General features: G+C 41.3%; 2 protein-coding genes across 5 annotated transcripts; one reads left to right on the top strand and one right to left on the bottom strand.

Moving 5' to 3' along the window:
- Positions 1–1,495: 1,495 nt before the first annotated feature.
- On the bottom strand, positions 1,496–13,751 carry LOC136759067 (diacylglycerol O-acyltransferase 1). Of its 4 annotated transcripts, none has more exons than XM_066713882.1 (18): positions 13,662–13,751; positions 11,443–11,638; positions 10,882–10,969; positions 10,555–10,595; positions 10,141–10,226; positions 8,853–8,905; positions 8,646–8,754; positions 7,859–7,963; positions 7,618–7,680; positions 6,664–6,767; positions 6,233–6,271; positions 5,104–5,145; positions 4,548–4,592; positions 4,269–4,381; positions 3,779–3,844; positions 3,179–3,266; positions 2,955–3,017; positions 1,496–2,458 (listed from the first exon to the last, which is right to left on the bottom strand). In XM_066713882.1, the coding sequence occupies exons 2-18, from the start codon at positions 11,562–11,564 to the stop codon at positions 2,300–2,302; spliced, it is 1,386 nt and encodes a 461-aa protein (XP_066569979.1). In that variant the 5' UTR covers positions 11,565–11,638; positions 13,662–13,751; the 3' UTR covers positions 1,496–2,299. The 4 variants fall into 4 exon arrangements, with proteins under 4 accessions (XP_066569979.1, XP_066569980.1, XP_066569983.1 ...); XM_066713883.1 differs by having other exon boundaries at positions 11,443–11,656; positions 13,662–13,744; XM_066713886.1 differs by lacking the exon at positions 13,662–13,751 and adding an exon at positions 12,538–12,858 and having other exon boundaries at positions 11,443–11,656.
- prmt7 (protein arginine methyltransferase 7) lies at positions 12,984–20,596 on the top strand. Its single transcript, XM_066713881.1, has 17 exons — positions 12,984–13,208; positions 14,372–14,408; positions 14,742–14,891; positions 15,098–15,206; positions 15,589–15,701; positions 16,044–16,273; positions 16,418–16,598; positions 16,809–16,936; positions 17,087–17,225; positions 17,674–17,757; positions 18,207–18,254; positions 18,535–18,624; positions 18,772–18,933; positions 19,257–19,331; positions 19,559–19,719; positions 19,934–20,030; positions 20,397–20,596. The coding sequence occupies exons 1-17, from the start codon at positions 13,114–13,116 to the stop codon at positions 20,556–20,558; spliced, it is 2,061 nt and encodes a 686-aa protein (XP_066569978.1). The 5' UTR covers positions 12,984–13,113; the 3' UTR covers positions 20,559–20,596.
- Positions 20,597–20,617: the final 21 nt, after the last annotated feature.

Below are 20,617 nucleotides of genomic sequence, written 5' to 3'. Positions count from 1 at the left end.
TAGAACCGCAAAGGCTCATGGGGCAGATCGGCAATACATTCAATTCCCCCATGTGCCATGATGCGGGAGCTTGATCGGTTTGTTTCTCTCACTATTGTCTATTAAACTAAATTAAAGTCACACAACAGCCTTGACACAAATTGAAAACAACCCATGCACGTTGGTGCACCAGGTGTGTTTAGACTCAACAATTGGTCAGAACTATTTTCTTATTATTTTTCAGTTGATAGGTTGGTATGTTTTGTGTAACAATGTACAGTATAAGCAGTGTATGTTGTTACAACAGAAAAACTAAGTTTGGTTATACCATTCTTAGGTTAACTAGCTAATCAGCTAAGCTCTTATTATTGAGGTTTTATGAGTAGCTACTATTGTCCCTCTTGTTTCTTTTAACAGCTTCTGTAGAATAATTTAACATTTGATGATAGATCAACAATATATATATATATATATATATATATATATATATATATATATATATATATATATATATAAGGGGGTTCTGGCTCTGCAGATAATAAAAGTAATAGTAATAATTCTATAGGTAAACAGACTTTTGCATACATCTCATGTAGATCCTGAACCCCTGCTCATTTTGGAATAGGGCAGGGGACTACTTTATACATTCACATTACAGAGATTTCATAACCTCCTTAAGTTTAGCATTTTCCTCTACTTAACTGAGATTCCTTTTCCTCATTAAAACAGACTCTCTGGTGCACCTTCTCTATCTGATAAGATGCTCAGTCTTATGGCTTCTTGCTGGGTGCATGTATGACAACTCACCTGTGAGGGAGCAGTGCAGTGAAAGGTTTATAAACAACAGGAATCACAATTCTGTTAACCTTTACTGATTAAACAAATGCAAGCCATTTTTCACCCTGTTGAGGAACATCAGCTTTATTGGAACATTTAACACATCCCTTACTGCATTTGTTTTGACATGTTACTCATCTAACTAATTCATTAATGTATTTGTTTAATACAGCTTTGTTAAGACCATTTCAATGTGTAGTACAAAGTCAGATGTCATTCACTTCCACTTACAAGAGGGCAGCAGTAGTTTTAGGGGTTATTCCCACTAGGCTTAGTAGGTTACTGGAAAGCTCTGCACCCTTTCATTGGTGCATAGCTGCAGCCAACCCCTTACAGCTTTCCAGACTTGCACAGATTTCTTCAGGTGGAGTAGAGTGTCACACAGCAGCCCTCAAACGAGATGCATCTGAGAACTCCTGACTCTGCACTCCACACTCTCACAACAGCAGGCAAACAGGCGACCACTCACAGAAGCTTTGTGGCCCCTTACATTATATTACAGCATTCCCTTAGTTATCTCTTCAGGGGATTCCTCCATATTAATCCCACAATTGACAGACATTTAATTTCATAAATGTGTTCAGAAATCTGAAAATGCTTTGAAACATATGTTAGACATCACTTTAAAAGTCTTAGATCAGAATGGCATAGAAAGAACAGTCAGTTATAAGACCTCAACTGATTTACTAAGGCAACTTATTGGCCTGTCACACTGGAGAGTTTTTATTGAAAAATTCACACTAAACCAAACAGTCTGTAATGAGACATAAAGCATAGAGGTATTGTAGGGATTTATAATGGCAATCAAAAAAATGAATCCTAGCACAAACTAGGCTATCCATCAATTGACTCTTGCAGCTGTCACCAGACCAAGCTTCGCCCTAGAGGTTTGTTGAAAAAATACCTTTTGTTTTTCATTACCAACCAAACTTGACCTTGGATGGGCTACCTTGCTTCTTGGCAGTCAGTGCAGTCTAGCTGCTCTGTAATAGACGCAGCTGCTGAATTTCAACATCTTCTCCTCACTTTTCTACTCTATATCAAACATTTAGATGATTCCTGTTTGAGTAATTGTGTGTAACTCATGTACAACTGAGAAGTGTGTTTTTCAATTAGTACCAGTTATTTGCTTCCCATTACAAGTATATTACTTGCTAATTTAAATCTTGCAGTGTCACTTGCAGGCAGTAGGTTTGTAAATTCAAAATTAAAGGCTTGGATGGTTTTACTGGACTATTTAGTTGTTATACAGCAAAACACCTCAACATTGAACAAGTGCTCTTAGTTGACATCTTCAACTGGTACCAGATGAATCCTTAAAGAGGCACAGATAAATCAAGGGGAACCCACAGAAACAAAAACTCTTGATATAGCTTAGAAATTATTAGACACAATAGACAGTACACTGAACAAGCTACCAGCTTTCCTCCGAAGAGTCTTTAATTGCCTGCAATGTTGCAGTGCAGTCGTCCTGTGCTAGGGGTTAATAGAGTATCCAGGAGGATTGGTCCCTGTTCATCATGTAATAGTCATGGAAGTAGGTCAGTATTGCGATCGGGGGGCCTAGGAGCATGCACAGCCAGACCATGCCGTTGCCATAGTTCCCTGTGAAGTAGTGGCCAAGGAAAAATGTCACTTTGATCTGTGGAAAGAGAATTCAGGATACGGTACTGAGACCTTAAGGAAGAGTCTTGTGTTATGTCATTCACATTAAAAGGAAATATGCACTATTAACTGTATGAAGACACATAGGCAGTGTTTAATCTATGAATGCTGTGCCTTAGGGTTACAGGTTTTCAGACAGCTGTTTCCCATATTCCCCTTCATATGTCTATGACTTAGGTAAGCAGCAGCACCAAAGTGAATCATCTGTTCCTCAAAAAATCTACGCTGAAATTGCACAGCTCTGGTGAGGAGTGCTGACCAAAGTGTCACCCAGATTAATCCATCTAATCACAGCAATCCTGGGACTAACTCAGCTCTGCCATTGGTTACTTCCTTCCACGGCGGACAAGCAGAACATCTAGATTCATTCTGGAAAGTGGGGCTCACCTTGCACTGTTGGTTGTGTCTATTGAACTATCAGGCAAACACTTGACAGCACTTGTAAGATTTCTGAACTCCTTCCAGGAACTTACCTCTAGAATCATAATCCCAAAGATCCAAAGGCGAAACATATGCAGGGGGATGGCAATAAGGTACTGTGGAGGGAGACAAGGGCAAGGGGGAATATCAGGAGGTCTGATAACCTAATGTTTACTTAAATATGAATAGATTTTTTTTCATGGGACAACATATTTAATTAAATCAATGATAGTATATTTGGAAAGCCTGACTGTCTCTCTCCCCACAGCAGTCATACCTCACACATGGCTGCAGACATCACAAACACAATGAGCTCTGCCTTGCGAGGGGGGAGTCTCTTCTGTATCAGGGGTCTGTACAGGTGCCTGGGAGACAGCGGGAGAAGGCCAGTCAGGGAGGAACAGCACAGCTAATGCAGGGGACACATAGTTTAACCCATTCAGCATACCAGATCACATCAATATTGCCAACGGTCCTGGATACTCTGAAAATGTTACTGAGCAACTCTTGATTGCACCTTTACATTACGTTTCTAATCTACTTTTATGATACCCTGCTTTGGTTGGCAAGAGACAGGATAGGGAGCAGACAAACGCCTCTGCAGATATACGGGCTTCCGTGTCATGCAGGGCCAGTTACAGATGGTCATGCAGAGTGCTGATATTTATATCTGCTGATTGAGGGAGTTGTGGATTTCAATGCAAGCAGGGTTTTGTGCTGCAAATCTCAAATGTAAGCTTTTCAGATGTGTATGACGAAACCAGACAAATCTGTATTTAGGCTTACAAGTAACATCTCATTCCTGTATTGGATTATCTTCCGGGTTGGGAGCTATAAAGTCACTGACATGCATTATGGGGCGTGTCCATTCACCTACCTGGAACTCCATTTGTGGAAAGGAGCATTCCATTTACTCCAGAAAGCCTTCAGGTTATCGGCATTCCTGTAGTGGACAAACAGCACCATTACTCTCCGCTGAAATTATGTACCCTGAGAAACAGTCCATGTAGGAAGGTTAATGAAGAAAGTTGCACACAGAAGGCAATTTTTTTTCCTGAGTTTTCTTTCTTGACTTCCTAGTGAAGTCTCTCTTTGTCTACCCAGAAATGAACCTGGGTCCAAGGTGGTGTAAGGCAACATTGCATACCACTGTGCCACCGTGCCACCCCTGAAGAGAATTATTCTTGATAAAATCCTAAATTTGAAGGGATGATGAGGGGATTAAGTGGAATTCAAAAGACAGGAAATTAGCAAGAATAGTTCAATAATAATAATAATAATAATAATAATAATAATAATAATAATACAGAGTGAATCTTACTAAAGCTGGATCATAGTGACCAACACACATCCTGTATGGCACTCACCACCAGTCCCCGTAGAACTCGCGATCTCCAAAGCGCAGCAGCTCGGCAGTGAAGTTCAGGCAGGAGTGCGAGAAAAGGTAGAACAAGATGAGCCAGAGGAAATGATTGGGTGCCTGTGAGAAAGCCAAAAAGATTGACACGCATTACTTCATGGTAGTGTATAGAGAGGCATGAAGAGAATCTGCATACATGAAAATCGAAAAACTTTCTTGTATTATGTTTTTCCAAACCCGGCAATGACCAGGGAAGGAGAAGGCAGCATAGACACAGAAAACTCACAGCTAGCTCCATCAGGTGCTCAATCTTTGCAGTCATGTCCATATTCTTAAAAGAGATGGGAGAGAATAGTTACAGAGCCAGTCTATGCCACTTCAAATGTAGTGTATCAGGCGGGGATTCACTTTGATGCTAGTAATCATTCTGAGTGTCCCTCCGCAATATAAAAACAGGTTCGACTCGCTATAGACATGAAACTGAAACAAAACTAATTATATTTAATTATCTTCATTTAGGCAGTCATGGGTTGTTTTTTCAGTAAAACATTCTTTGCTCAAATATCCCCACTATAATTTATTCCAATCTTTCCTGTGATGCTTGAACAGATTTTTTAAATAACAGAATAAATACAACAGACACTAAAGTGTGGTTCATCTGGCATTTTATTTCCTGTGCATCTGCACCTGTGTTTATAACTGGTAGCATGTGTAATTTTTGGAAGCTAACTAGGATATAAACCAGTAAATATTGATAAGGGCAGATGCAATATGTAAATAAACAAGGAAATGAACAGCCAGCAGCATGAAGCCAAAGAAATGGAAGCAATTGCCTGACTTACTGTGAAGGTGTACTCTGACCTCTGGATGATTGGGCTGATCCACTAAGAGATGCAAGAAAAACACATGTAAGCCAGAAACAAGACAGCTAACAGAAACATTCCAGATCCACATCATTGCCAGTTTATAGCACTTCTCCTTTTTCTTATTTTTACACAGCCATTTTAGAGGAAGAAGTGCTCAACAGCATGGAATTGTCCAGTTTTCCCCCAACACATAAATACCACATATGCTTTTGTGCCAGGTCTCGCATAATGCACAAGGCCTAACTCTGGCTGTGTGTGTTATCTGTGTTGTGCCTGGCCTTGAGTTGTATATGGCGTCTCTATGGCAACTGGCTATGTTAATATGACAGGGCCTGCAGTTAATAATATAATATTCTACATTGAAGCCAAACACATTTCCCACACACTGTCGTAGTGATGAAAATTTACTTTGATTTGCATTGGAATAGAAAATATGGGACTTCCAAGCAGTGTTCAAGAGAAACATTTTGCATTTTGTGTTGATCTCTTCTCTATTATGTTACCAAGTGCAGTATATGAATAAATAAATAAATAAATAAAACTGGCATATTTCTTGTGCACATTGGCCTTGAAGGTTTAGAGTGTAATTTATTTGTTTTGTCCAGGGCTCTACCAGAATTCTTCCAGGTACATTTGAATTATACAGTTAGGTCCATAAATATTTGGACAGTGACACAATTGTCATAATTTCGGGTGTAATTCACACACCATTCACCCAAATTGGATGTAACTACCCTCAAATTAAAGGTGAAAGTCTTGATTGTTTCATTTCAAGTCCATTGTGGTGGCGTACAGAGCCAATATGATGACAATTGTGTCACTGTCCAAATATTTATGGACCTAACTGTATTTAACCAATTAATTATATTTTTTGTTTGTTTGTTTTATCAGGTTATTTAACCAGACAGAGATCATCAGGAGGCATATCAACTCCCTCTCTCTCAAACCCCGTGTAATATTATAGCCCCATGGGGTTTACAAATAAGATCCACACTAGAGATGACTCAAATGAATACATCACTCAAAGTCCATTGAAGTGACCACCCATTTCTGTCAGTGCTGATTGAGAGAGGCATGTGAACAACACAAGAGTTAGGGATCTTACCTGCTGAACTATCCCCACCATGAGCTGGATAAGAATGAGCTAGAAAAAAGAAACAGTGTGTGTGTTTTGTTTTCCAATCCAAAGCTGAACTAATCTGATAGACTCACATGTATGACTAGGCAAAGGACTTGTCCCTTTTTCCAGAGTCCTCAATATTTACAGATGTTATAATAGTCACAAATAACAAAATACACAGATTTAAATGGTTTAAGTTATAGAGATAGACCTGTGAAATGTGCCAAAAACATTACTGTGCAACAATCAGAGAACATTAATGACACTCACTTCTTATCAAAAAGATAAATACAGCCAAACTACAACCACACACAACGTTGCCATAATTAAATATGTTGGCTGGGATATGGTCATCTATCTAAATGGTTTCTGTTTTTTTCTCCCCCACAAATATTTCTGAGAAAATGACACCTTACCATTTCCATAAGTCTCTGAAAGAGGAAATTCTTGCGGATGGTTTCGTTGCGAGGGAAATCCAGCTGGTAGCATAGCGTAGGAGCCAGCAAGAAGTAATAGAGATCTGTGAGGAGGAGGCAGGGTCAACAGATATGTGCTTCAGTAACTCTGTATTAGAGCCAGTTTCATTTAGCACATAGAGGTCTCTTTGGATCTTTTGGATCACTGGATCACCCTTTTCTTGAAACTGATATAGTAACATGGCAAAACTATGAGCTCAAGATATTCAGAGCAAAGATACCTCTTTCAACACACAGGACATGAGTGAAGTAACGGAGTGGCCCAGAGTGAGTGAACCAAGATGGAGAAACTATTCATCATCTAAGGTTAATGTTCAATTTTAGGAATTAGATACCTCCATCTTGGAGTATTCCATCAACTATAACAACTGAAATACAAATCAAATAATAAAAGACTCATTGCTACACAAGTGCAATGAGTATTTTTTATCATGAGCATGAAGTAATTTAAATTGAGTTCAGAATGCTTTCTAAAATCTTCACTTGGAGACAATCTGTTGTTTAACACACACACACACACACAGCAGTACATCCTTATTACTCAGTTTCCCCAAGTTTGTTATTGGCAAACTGCTAACATCCAGAGCACAGTCTATACAGACCTCACTTCTCCTTTGGTTTGTGTTGTCTGTTTGTTCTCTGCCAGAGCAGAAGTGAAGCTGAACAATGCATATTTTGGAAGGGTGACTTGGGATATGAAAGCAGAGGGGAGAAACTGAGATGTAATTAATTATATTTGGAAACTGTTGGAGGATGGGGGGAAACGAGGGGTTTTCAAGTGCAGTTGTGAGCTGGGAAGATGAAAACAGAACAGCAGGACTTCCAAACTGATAAAAAATAAAATATGTTGAGAAGCTGAACACGAGACAGCAAGGCCAGGTCAAGCACTCTTACCTTTCAGTGTCAGTTGGTCTTGATATTCCCGTCTCTCCTGCTTGGTCTCTTTCTTCATCCCAGCTGATCAAAAACATAAAAAAACAAAGCTTTAGAACAAAAGGTCTCAACATTTTCACATTTCCTCATGTGACTGGACTGTCAGAAAAACAAGCATGAAATAGTTATTTGTTTGATTAGATTGTAAGAGCACTTTTCCCACTGAGTCACAAAACTATGAAAGGAAATGAGGAAGTCAGACCTGAGTTACTGAGGTGCCCTTGACGGTACCAGCTGTTGACGTCATGGTAGGAGTACATTTTGAGGGCGATGATGGTGTAGACACAGAGAGAGAGCATTGACCCGCCTGATGGAGACAGAGAGAGAGTGTGATTTTCAGAGACCATAACAAATTACACATACTTCAGCTTGCTACGCAAATATTTACTTCAACTTAAGTAATTAAGATCTGGGATGGAATGAAATCAGGAAACATTGCCCATCTCTGTCCTAACCATCTGTTACTTATTTTTTTGTCTCTTTCCTGCTTTCTAAATATCTGGCATGTATCTTATGACTAACCCAGCACAAAACCATGTATGTTTCAATACAATCCATTTTAGAACATTCTGTTAGTATGTTAGTGCACTATGATGTGACAATATCACACTGAGACCTGTCACACATCTTTCAGGACACTAGTGCTTTGACAGTTTTCTCTTGTTTAATAGTAGGACTTTGCTTTTCCCTTTTCCCAATGCAGAGATAAATACAATACAATACAAACTTTGACCTACCTAGAAATCAGAAATTAAACTCTTGCATGCTGCCCATGATTTGATATAAAAGTAGCAGCAAGCGGCTGCCAACCAATTATACCAAGATAAGTTTACAAGTTTGTACTTTGCAATTGTGTGTAGGTCAAAGTCTCGATTTGGTGCAGCCCTTAGTGTGGTGCAAAATGCATTATGAACATTGGAAATAATAATGTTGAAACCAATTTGCATTAAAACGAAATTAAAAGGAAAACGCAAGCTGCCACATCTCACCTACAGTAATGGAGGTGGATTTGTGCAGGATCACAGCTGCAGGAAACCCCATCAACACCAGTAGGTTTCCCACCTCCAGGACCCTGCCCACCCTTGGTGATATAAAGCCCTGGGAAGCAAATCCACACACCGCCATCAAATCCACATAACCTGGTGATTATTTGTGAGCTACAGTGTGTGTGTAAAAAACTGGTGATCTGTTCTAACCTTTTCCTGCCACTTCTCAAGCAGCAGAGCGGCGACCACAAATACATTGGCAGCTGTCAGAAGCAGAAATCAATAAATTAATCAGTGAATTAATGAGATAATCAAACATTTTATGTCAATAACTGATCCTACAAGCCTTGCATTTTCAAACACAACTTAGATCATCCTTTAGCAAATTAATGGAAAACTACAGTTCGCTTGTGAAGTGAATTTAGGAAGCACCTTAAATTGTAGCTAAAATGTCTATTATAGGACTTGATTGTGTGTTTTATGTGTTGGTGATGCCTTATTTTTAACAAATAAATATATTTGGGAGAATGCCAAACTAAACAGAACACCCCCCAATTTGTCGTGAAAATGTCCACATTTTCCACAGTCCATCTTATATGTGTCAGATCTCTTTTGATATATCCCAGCCCTGCATAATTCACAAGACCAAGTTGCCAATAGGTTTGAATGTGTGTGGCCTGCTCCATTTTCTGATTGGCATTTTGACACAGTTGTATTATTTCTCAATGATCTGCGTCTAAGAGACAAAAACAAACAAAGGGGCAAATGGGTCCCAATTTGCTGTCCTGGTAGTGCCTGCTAATTAAATCATGTGGGATTTTATTTCATACATATGATGCACGTTAAAATGTGCCTAATTATGAGTACTGTAGTGTTAAATAGCACCCTGGATAATCACAAGGTCTTCCCACGATTCTGAGCTCTCAGTTACAGAGCTGAATTAATTATGCTCTTAATCAGGACTAATGAACATTGTCTTCAGGCCACTAGCTACTGATGATTTAAAGATACCTATAAAACTGCTTGATTATGGGGGGTGGAAACTAATAGAGGCCCCCGATCCTGCAGCAGAACAGCTTTGTTAACTACCCTTTGTTGTTTTAATTGAAGACGGCTTGCATCTGTATGATTCTGCACAATCTGTGAACTTTCCATCCTATCATTTCTCATCTGGCTAGCCATGCAATCCTCTGCATATATATAGAAGCTGTGATACAGCAGCAGATATAGCGCTAGGGCCTAGACAAATCAAATGTTTTGTTTGCAAATTGCAAATTATAAATTACAAAATTGTACCCTAAGAAGTAAAGAGTGGCTTTTGAAAATATATTAAACCATGATAGGGTACAGGTTTGTACTTTGCAATTCATGGGTAGATCAAAGTTTTGATGAGGTCCAGGTTCAACACAAATATCAACGGAGGGAAGCTCTGTTCAATTGAAAAGCTGGGAGTGTTTGGAATCTCAGCTCCGAAAGGCATTTACTTCAGCAGGCTCACCAAGAATCAGGTAGACAGAGGGCCAGTTGTAGTTGTCCTCCACTAGATGTTGAATGACTTTCCTCAGGTCCACCAAAAAGCCATGTCTGTGAAGCAAACGACAGTACCTTCATGCACTGGATTCATAACAACTGAATATTTTTTGTAAAGGGAGTTTCATTATGAGATATCCCTGCTACCATGGTTGTCTGGTTGAGTGATTTTAATTAAACCAAGACCAAGTCAAAAATGTTTGAGTTATTCTCTCTCCCTCTCTCTATCTTCTTCTTTTTAAACTCCATATGTATAGTCTAAATGTATTTTGCCCCTTTGCATTGTGCCCTGTTTTGCAAATTGTATGGGTGCAGGGTTCATACCTCCTGGTGAGATCTGCAAAAGGTTAGAACAGGCTGACTGCAAGGAAAGAACACTTACTGTATGAAGTTCTCCAGGAAGAGGTGGGCATGGGTGAGGACCTGCAAAACAACCACATCTTACACTGTAATGCTGATCAAGCTTCCAGGATGGTTCACATCAATGTTTGTACTTTTAGCTGTACCAAAATACCTTTTGCAGAATGTGTCTACTTTTAAAAACATCTCAAAATGCTTACAAATAACTGCATTGGCCTTTGCCACTTGCTACCATTCTTAAGCATAGAAGCAAACCACACCTTCTGCATTAGCCCATTGCCAGGTAGTAGAGAACTGCTGTGTGAATCACACAGAAGGCAGAGACTGTCAGGGGGAGGCTCAGACCTACCAGCATGATGACACACCAATTGAATATCCCTCGATAGTCTGTGAATCTGCTGGCAGAGCTCAACAAGGAGTCCTGGACTTTGTGACAGCTGCAATGCAGGAGGTATAACCAAGAAACAAGTTTAAACACAAAAGGAAATACATCACTGATTAAATATTCAGGTATTAAATATTAAATGTCAGGATATGGCTCAAAATACTTTTTAGCCGAAGTTTTCATGTTAAAATGAGGAAGAGCTGTATTTTTCACATTGCATTTTTTTCCCCAACACTAGTAAGATATTTGTGTCTGCTCTGTTTTGTGCTGCTGTTGTGTTAAAATTGTCACATAGGTGCCTGGAGGCTACTCAGTTTCATATGACAAGGACAAGCACAAACAGAATTGCTACAGTAAAAACTCAGCTGTATAAATAGATAAATTATATTGTAACAGTTGTAAATCACCGCAGATAAGGGTGTCGGCTAAGAAATATAACAATAATGTTTCAAGAGAATCATTTTCAAGCAGGAGCACAATACCCAGTTAGAATAAATTGCTCCTACAAAATCACACATTGGATACCAGAGCAGGTCCATGTGGTCTGAAACGGTGGCCATCATCTCCTCCTCAATGCCATCCATGTCCCTCTCATGTCGAAGCCTGGAGTGCCGTGTAATGTGTTTGTTTTTGTTTTTTCCCGACATCTTCTATACAGGCTGTCCACCCAGCAGCACGGCACAGCACGGGAGTCCGGAGGCACGATCTGAAGGTGGCCAGTCTGAAAAATCACGATTTCCTGTCACGTTTGGACATTGTAGATGACAAAAGTCATATTTAGGGTTTAGTTATGTTTGACTCTAGTAAAGACAGATAACTGAGTTATAGAGATTACACTTTATCTGGGAGTGATGAAGTAAAAGGAAGAGTATAAGGGTGCTGATCTATCTATCTATCTATCTTTCTTTTCTAAAATGCCTATTACTTGTGTTGCTTTCGATCCATGATCCGTTTATTTACATTATGTAGATCATTAACAGAGATGCCATTATGCTACATTTTTTTAAATGACATGGCAACTGGAGTGGGTTTCTCCTTGTCAGCCTTTTTGGCTAATTACAGGAAGAAAGGGAATGAGTAGCTGCCCATTGAAAAATGCTTAGCTACTTGGCAAACATAAATATGGTTTAAACTAGGTAAAAGCCTGACCAAGACCAAAACCCACCTGATCAACTTTAAATGTATACTTGAAGATATAGTCATTACATTGGGCTATAACACTTTGCATATTCTATTTGTAAATAACCATGTGGTGGTCCATATCTTCTCAATTCTCACTACATTATTAAGATGCAACTCTCCCACTACAAATACAGGTGGAAACCCCAGTATAGTGCTTTGCATATTTTATTATCATATTATGTTGCCAAACCAAGGCATCATTAAACTGTCCAGAAACATATCTGATTATAAAAAAATAAAATGCAAAGTGCTTTACTGATTGTTCTTGCTGTTATTAGTAATCAATGGACAAGGAGAAACTTGCTGTATATTTAAGAAGGTTTTTTGTCCACTCAGCCAAGTATTGCTTGGGCAGGCTTTACCAATGGCAAACCAATGGTTACCCATTCCCAATACATTAGACCCACAGAAACACATTTTGATGTGCAATAGCCATACCTCGATGCCAGTTGTTTTGACCCCCTCAGGTAGAAATCACATGTTTTTGTTTGTTGGTCATACAGTAGACAATAAACAAACAAAATCATAAATAAGCAATCAATAGTAGAATATGCTGCTATTGTGGTTGCAAATCATACAATCTCTTTTGTCAACATCAATAATAATACAAAAAACAATTGAGATTACTATAAATTATCAGTTTTATCTCTAATGTCTATGAGGTTTGCAAAGGGTATGAAAGGCGATTAAATGATGTAGCTCAGCAGACAGAGTTTTAGTTTTTTTGTTTAGTTTTATAAATTAACCAGAACAGGTGCGATTAGAAACGAATAGTGTAAAATGGTTAAAAACACAAACAAACAGGTGACTGCATTTTCCAACATCCCCCAAAAGACGCCCTACAGCAGCATCCCTCCGCCGAGCACGCATGTCCGGTGACCTGCTAGGGGCGGTGCTGTTGATGAGGGAAAATGGCGGCCCCCATGATGGCAATGCTGGTCTAATCCCGATCAATTGGATAAGCGTTTTTAACAGAACCGGGTTAATCCAGTGACAACGGACACTGTCGGAAACATGAAGACGTTTTGTGGCCGAGCCAACCCCACCACGGGTGCCCTGGACTGGGTGGAGGAGAGCGAGGAATATGACTACCATCAAGAGATCGCCCGGTAAAGTGCCGTACCCGCAACCCCACTGCTTTACCCACACATGCATGTCATCTGGCCAGGGTCTCACCCCACCATGACGGCAAACAAACAAACAAACAAACAAGCAAAGCATGTCATATACAACCACCACATCTCGCTTTCATCAATACAGCAAAATTATACAGTAGGCTATTTTGCGGGGGGTCGCGTACTATTCAGTTTGTATGTTTATATTGTATTCATTTATTTTAAAGCACGTTTTATACTGGTCTTCAGACTGTATGGCATTTTAATGCAGTCTGGGTGGTTTCCGTAATGATCTGGCATGCCGGTGTTTTGGGGCAGCGTCCATTTTGGATGCCAGTTGACTGACACGACCGGATTCCGAGGAAAAAAATACGCTGAGCTGCCCCATAATGTCATTAAAATACATGCATATTGGTGTTATGGCACACTATTGACCATATAACATACCTGTTTTCATTATTGTGCCACTGCAGTCTAACGATGCCATCTCGCTGCCAGGCTCCGCTGCACTAAGCGACTCCCATGACAGAGTGCTTTCGTCAGACAGTTATTTATTTATTTACGTATTTATTGATTGATCGATTGACTGATAAGACTCTGTATTTTAAGGGATTTTACAAATATAAATAATGCAACTCTCCTGTGAATATAAATGAAGAGGGGTTTTGTTTTAGAACGATATATTTATTATTTGCCAGAATAGGAGTGCATTTTTATTTTGTGTTGTATTTAGTTGTAACCAGCGGTCCTGATGAAGGGTTCAGATTATATTTCTTCATGTATAGGCATTTGAACAGGCATTGATGTTTGAAAACAGCCGGTTTAATACGACCTTTAGTAAATGCACAGTGAGGGTCAGAGAATGTGCTCTGAGAGTATTTAGCAGAGGTGTATTTACTAAATATGTACGATAGAGGGCGCTTCTGCATCAGCTTTTATAAAGAATAAAATCTGCCACTAGGTTAGGGCATATTCATATGTAACAGATATCTGCATCCCAAAGTGAACTTATTTATTATCAAGCTGCAAACCCGTGTTTAATTTACACACAGGACATCACCCGGATTCGTCCTAAATTCAGTTTCAGTTCAAGTGCAATAATTATAAAGGGACATTTTGTGATTGGTAACTTATTTGTTGTTCCCCTCTTATTTCAGGTCGTCCTATGCAGATATGCTTCATGACAAAGACCGGGTAGGTGTCTAACTCTGAGAAAAAGCTTTTTGTAACTAACTTTGGAACTGAAAAGGCCATACCTCTGAGGAGCTGAGAGATTCTGTGTTCTTTACTATATTGATCTAAATTTTTCTCAGCTAGACAATATCTATTGGTCAGTGCAGGAAGTAGCAAGTCTTACATTGTCTGGTGCTTTGCTGGATCCATTTTTAGGTTTACAGATCTGCACATTTGATTGGAGGAATTTAATGGAGAAGGCACATTTAAATTCAGTGAAGGTGGAGATTAGTCAGGCATTGCTGGTGTGGTGGCGATGCCCCCTCACCCCGTTTTCTCTTCCTCTTGTGTCAGAATGAGAAGTATTACCTGGGCATTCGGGCAGCCGTGGCGAGGGTGAAGTCTCGGGGACAGCAGGCAGTGGTGCTGGACATCGGTACGGGCACTGGACTCCTGTCCATGATGGCAGTCAGCGCAGGGGCTGACTACTGCTATGCTGTGGAGGTAGGTGAAAGTAGGGTGGATCTGCCTGTTATTGGTAACATACCCAAATTACTGCAGGGTGTTTTCTGGTGTAGTAGTGCCATTTTATGTTAATTACCAACCCTCACCACATTTAATGCTCTTATCCAAATTTCACAGATTTTTGTTCTGGTTTACGTATCGCTCTGCCTATTTGTGTTCTGAAGTCTCCCAAACTCCTCTGGCAGGTGTTCAAGCCCATGGCCGAGGCCGCAACGAGGATCGTGGAGAAGAACGGCTTTAGCGACAGAATCAAGATCATCAACAAACACTCCACTGAAGTCACCGTGGGGCCAGGTCAGCAACGAGTGCCCATTTAAGCATCACACCTCTCCTTTTATTTACATTAGTCCCTTTCAAATCTGTGCTGCTCCCACAATTATTTGAATTCCCACAGGCATCAAGTCCAACTTTTTTTTTTTTTTACAACACGAACACTTTTGGCTGCTCTCACCGACCCTGATTAGCACTAGTCTTGGATTTCCTTAACCAAGATAACATTAGGTAGTCCAAGATTAGTGCTGGTTATTGAAACAAGCAGTATATGTTTGAATGAGTAACTTCAGACAGTACGTGATAGAATAGAGTGTGAGATGTTTGCCCCCTCCCTTGGGATGGATGTACATCGATGAGCGTTTCATATAAACGTTCTCCTCCCCTCCCTCCTTTGTCTGGTCAGAGGGAGACATGCAGACGCGGGCGAACATCCTGGTCACTGAGCTTTTCGACACAGAGCTCATCGGCGAGGGGGCACTGCCCAGCTACGAGCACGCCCACAAACACCTCGTTCAGGTGAGGAGTTGGGCAAGCAATGTGACTCAATGTGACTCGCTGATGAATTAGTGTTTGTTGAATGCTGATTCAGCCTAGAACAGTAAAGATTGCAGTTTAAAGAACCAAGTGAAGACAAGAAAAGTATAAATCTTTCTGTTGGGTTTTTATGGAGTGCCAGTCCAAAGTTTACCCTTGTTCTAACTCAGTTTGATCAACTGTTCTTTAAACAAGGTGATACAGTTTTCTAGAAATGTTTAATTGGAGTGGCTTGATACAAAAAATGGCTTTATACAGATAACTAGGGAGACCTGAGTAAAAGTCAGTGCTGTTGTTTCCATTTGCTCCAATCTGTCTCTGTAGGAGGGCTGTGAGGCAGTGCCACACAGAGCCACTGTGTATGCCCAGCTGGTGGAGTCTGAGCGGCTGTGGAGCTGGGCTCGTCTGCTGCCGCTGCGAGTGGGGGGGCGCGAGATACTGCCACCCCCCGAGATGGGCCTGTGTGCCGGGGCTCCCTCGGTCTGTGACATCCAGCTAAGCCAGGTGCCTCCCAGGCAGTTCACTACTCTGAGCCCTATCTGCACTATGTTCAGGTAAGCCAGCCACCCAACACACTCTCTGTAGGTCCTACACGCTTAAAACCTACCCCAGGAATAGGTGGGAGTGGTCATTTGTCAAGCCTGAAGTATGTGTAGCGCTTGTCTTAGTGTGCTAATCACTGTGTGTACTGATGCCAGGGTGGAATTCAGCCAACCAGTGAGCAGCGCACCCCGGCAATACACTGTCCCTTTCCCTGCCGTCGCCACAGGCCAGGCACAGGTGGTCCTGTCCTGGTGGGACATCGACATGGACCCAGAGGGCACCATCAACTGCACCATGGCCCCGAGCTGGATGCACCCTGACCCTGACAAATACCCTGTGAGTCCCTGCACTGCACTAGCTGAGTTACAGGGAATCGGGGAGGAAGCTAATTATTGTATTGAGGGTTTAAAGGCGTTGAGGGGATGGAGAATTTTGTTTAGCAGACGGAGATAAAGGAGGAAAGACGTTTACGTTGATCTCGCACTCTTGTCTGTGTTCCAAAGGTACACTGAGACAGGAAAAAAAGATTTGTGTTTTGTGCCACAGTGGCGGGATCATTGGATGCAGTGTGTGTACTTCCTGCCAGCAGAGGTGCCAGTGACAGAGGGAGAGGCAGTGAGCCTGACAGTCAGCCATGATGACTACAGCCTGTGGTACAACCTGGACAAATGCAGGTAAAAAAAAGTCTCCATTAATGATCTTAACTTGAAAACTGCATCATTTCAGAAATGGTGTTAAAACTGAATCTAAATCTTCCAGTTTTGGAAAAGTGTGTTTATTCTGTTATGCTCTCTTTTCTACGCACCCATGTGTGTCGCGCTCAGCCAGCAGGGTGGGGACAGTGAGCATGGGGTGTGCAGACCGATGTGCACCTGCCAGGCCCACTTGGTGTGGACCAGGCCCCGCTTTGGAGAGCTCAACGACTCGCGCAGGACCGAGAGCTACACACAGGCCCTGCGCAGTGTGAGTGGATGCCTTCTGGCAGCTGGGTGGGGTTAGGAATATGGCCACTGAAGCCAACATTTATTTTTACTGGTATTGCCGTTTGTCTTCTGTCTGGGAAGTTATTCCTGGAAGTTATTCTCCAGTACCTAAATTGAAATAAATTAGTTTGAAAATAACACATTTAGTTATACACAAACACACTGACATCTTTAGCACTTATTGGTTGAGAAAAAAATAAACTAGCATGCAGGGGGATTTAAAAAAATCTGAAATAGTTAAGGTCAGGATTTCAAATGCAGGCAAATTGTACTTACAGAAATTAAGCAAAATGTGTGAATCTACACCACTAATAAACTGTAGGCCCGTACTAATTGGTCTTTAAGAAATGAACACTGTGACGCTATTATGAGCTTTCCTGTGCCAGTGATTGTGCCCGCATGTGCCAGACTGTGCTCTTGTGTCTCAGCTGCTGAACCCAGACAGCGTGTGTCTCAGTGTGAGTGACGGGAGCCTGCTGCCCATCTTCGCACAGCTCCTCGGGGCAAAGAAGGTACTGTGTGGCTGTGTGCTTTATTCTCCATCTTCTCTGTTCACGGGCTAGTTTATAAGTGGTCCAATGTCAAATGGACTGCAAGGAATTATCCAGTTTTAATGAAAACCTAATACTACCTGGGAGAATCTGATTTGGAACAATCTTTACTAGCAACACATTATAATTCTTAATTAATCAAGCAATTTTAACCATTAGGAACCCAGTGTAAATTGCGATAATTTATAATTCAAGCCTGTTAAATGTTTGTGACGTATACATCACTCTGGGTTCCTGAGGTACTCCTAAAGGTCCAGCATTTTGGATCATCATGTAACGCTATTCTACTTTTTCCCCTTAAAAAAAAAAAATGCTTTTGATGATCTGTAAAAGTAAAATCTTTGACGGTCTGTGCACGGAACTAAGACAATGTTTAAAAGTGTCGTTCTTCACTCTACTTGTCTTGGCAGGTTTACAGTTTGGAAAGCTCAGGGATGTTCAAACAAGTGATTGAACGGGTAAGTGGATTCTGATTTTCATCTCGGTTTTGTGTTCTGGCCTGTAAATTTGATTACCATATTAAAAGCTTCACCACAGCATCACCAAAAATAAAAGTCAAATAAAAGATTGCTATCTGGAGCTGAAATGATATTAGTAGACGTGCAGGGACACAATGTTGCGGTTTTGGCCCTGGCTGCCAAATTGAAATATTTTTTATTACTGCGGGTGACATAGAGGCAATGTGTCGTTTTTGGCCTTTATCGCTTTCAGTCCAATCTGCCTCTGTCCCTCTGCTAGGTCCTACAGGCCAGTGCTCTGAGCGGCACAGTGCAAGTGTTGGAGTCCCGTCCTGAACAGCTGGCTGCCAGCTGGCGAGCGGCTGACAAGGTAACTCTCCCTAGGACAGTTATATGCTTGAGATACAAATTGTCATGTCAGATGTCCTTCAGTTTGTCCGTTTTCCTATAAATGCTGCATTTTGTTTTGGAAGCTCTGCATGCCAGTCCCAGTATGTATGTATATGTGTGCCCACAGATCTCCCTGCTGATGGGGGAGCCCTACTTCAGTACCAGCCTCCTGCCCTGGCACTCCCTGTACTTCTGGTACTGTCGCACCGCACTGGCAGAGCAGCTGTGTAAGGACGCCATTGTGATGCCACACTCGGCCACGCTGTGTATGGTGGCGGTGGAGTTCAAGGTAAGAGTTTAAAAGTGTGTGTGTGTGTATATCTCAGCAGAACATCTGTGTCAGTGAGTCAGTCTCTTGTGTTTTTTTTTGTTTTTGTTTTTTCTTACAAATTTCTCTCTCCTCTTCCTAGCTTGTTTCTTCCTCTGTATTTTCCTCTTTTCCTCAGTGGAGAACAAAGGAAAGCTTGAATGGAGTGACGTGGTCATCAACAGGAACTCTGTACTGACTGGCTTTAGTTACACAACATTTGTATTGATTCTACTTTCTCTTGGTATGTTTTTGGTGGAAAATAACACGCTCTTTAAATGACTAACATGCACATTGTCTCTCAGGACCTGTGGAGGATCAGAGCTCCATGTGGCTCGTGTGAGGAGTTTGACGTCAGTGCCATGGATGAGATGATACAGGTAGGCACACTGTGCTTTCATTCTCATTCGAATGCAGAAATACTCAAAATAGTCATAATAATAAAAACGAAGTTTCAAGGGGGTATATTTAGAGGTGACTTCACCAATCTGACTAATATGGAGCAACCCTGTCAGATCAGACTTTCGCAGTAAACTTCAGTCATTCGAGTTAGGGTTGTAGACTTGTCTACAAATCAGATCAATCATCCCACCCACCTCTCTTTCAGCGCTCTCTGGATTTTCGGGAATCCCGGGAGGCTGAGCCCCACCCCCTGTGGGAGTACCCATGCAGAGCCCTCTCCCAGCCATGTAAGGTCATGACATTTGACTTCCACCAGTGTGTCCCAGAGGAGCCAATGAAGAGCCAGGGATCAGTAGCGCTTGTGCGGTATGAATTCATTTTACATAACACGAGAGTTGGACACATCTTTGAAATACCTCTGTTAGTAATAATAAGATAGTTGCACAAATTATGTGCAACATTTGTAACTACTTTTGCACAACCATTGATAAAATGTTACATCTACATTAGATCATTTCAATCTCATAATGCAAAGCACTGTAGAAGATGTTGAGCTATGTGTGTATTGTCTGTTATCCAGGAAGGGCAGGTGCCATGGAGTAGCCCTGTGGATGGAATACCACTTGACAGACGACATCACTGTGAGCACAGGTCTGGCAGGACCTGTCAGTGAAAAGGTACCCATTGCAACACTCAACAGGACTGCAAGTGCAGGGCTTGTATAATAGCACAGTACACTAAAACAGTAGCTCTTAGGGCAACTAATTGCCCACACCTGTGAGTACTTACCCATCACACAGGCAGGGGCTAAGTCTTAGATATGATTCTGTGATGGGATAGTCAGCATTTAAATAAGACTGCCATAGAATCAGAAAGACACAGCATACCTTCTACAATACTGGCAAATCATTAAATAAAAGGTAGTAAAGCAGGTGATAAACATTTACTTCTATAACGTAGGAGCCGGTGGTGTTATCTCCCAATTATAATGCTGCTGCTGCTTTTTTTTCTCTCTCTCTCTCTCTCTCTACCCCCACCCCCAGGGCAACTGTGAATGGAGTCCCCACCGGAAACAGGGTGTGTACTTCTTGAGTTCTCCGTGGGACAGTACTGGAGAGAGCCAGGACACTGTCCTCTATACTTTGACCTTTCACCCCCACAACGGTGACATCACCATGGAGTTCACAGCTGCAGCCTCAGACTGACCAGAGACATTCCATTTTAAATAAATATTTTAACTGTGTGTGGACAGTGTAATCCTACA

The sequence above is a fragment of the Amia ocellicauda genome, chromosome 9, assembly GCF_036373705.1.
Source record: "Amia ocellicauda isolate fAmiCal2 chromosome 9, fAmiCal2.hap1, whole genome shotgun sequence".
Taxonomy (NCBI): domain Eukaryota; kingdom Metazoa; phylum Chordata; class Actinopteri; order Amiiformes; family Amiidae; genus Amia; species Amia ocellicauda.
Note: the sequence above shows the minus strand (reverse complement) of the source record. Positions and strands in the feature narration are given on the sequence as shown.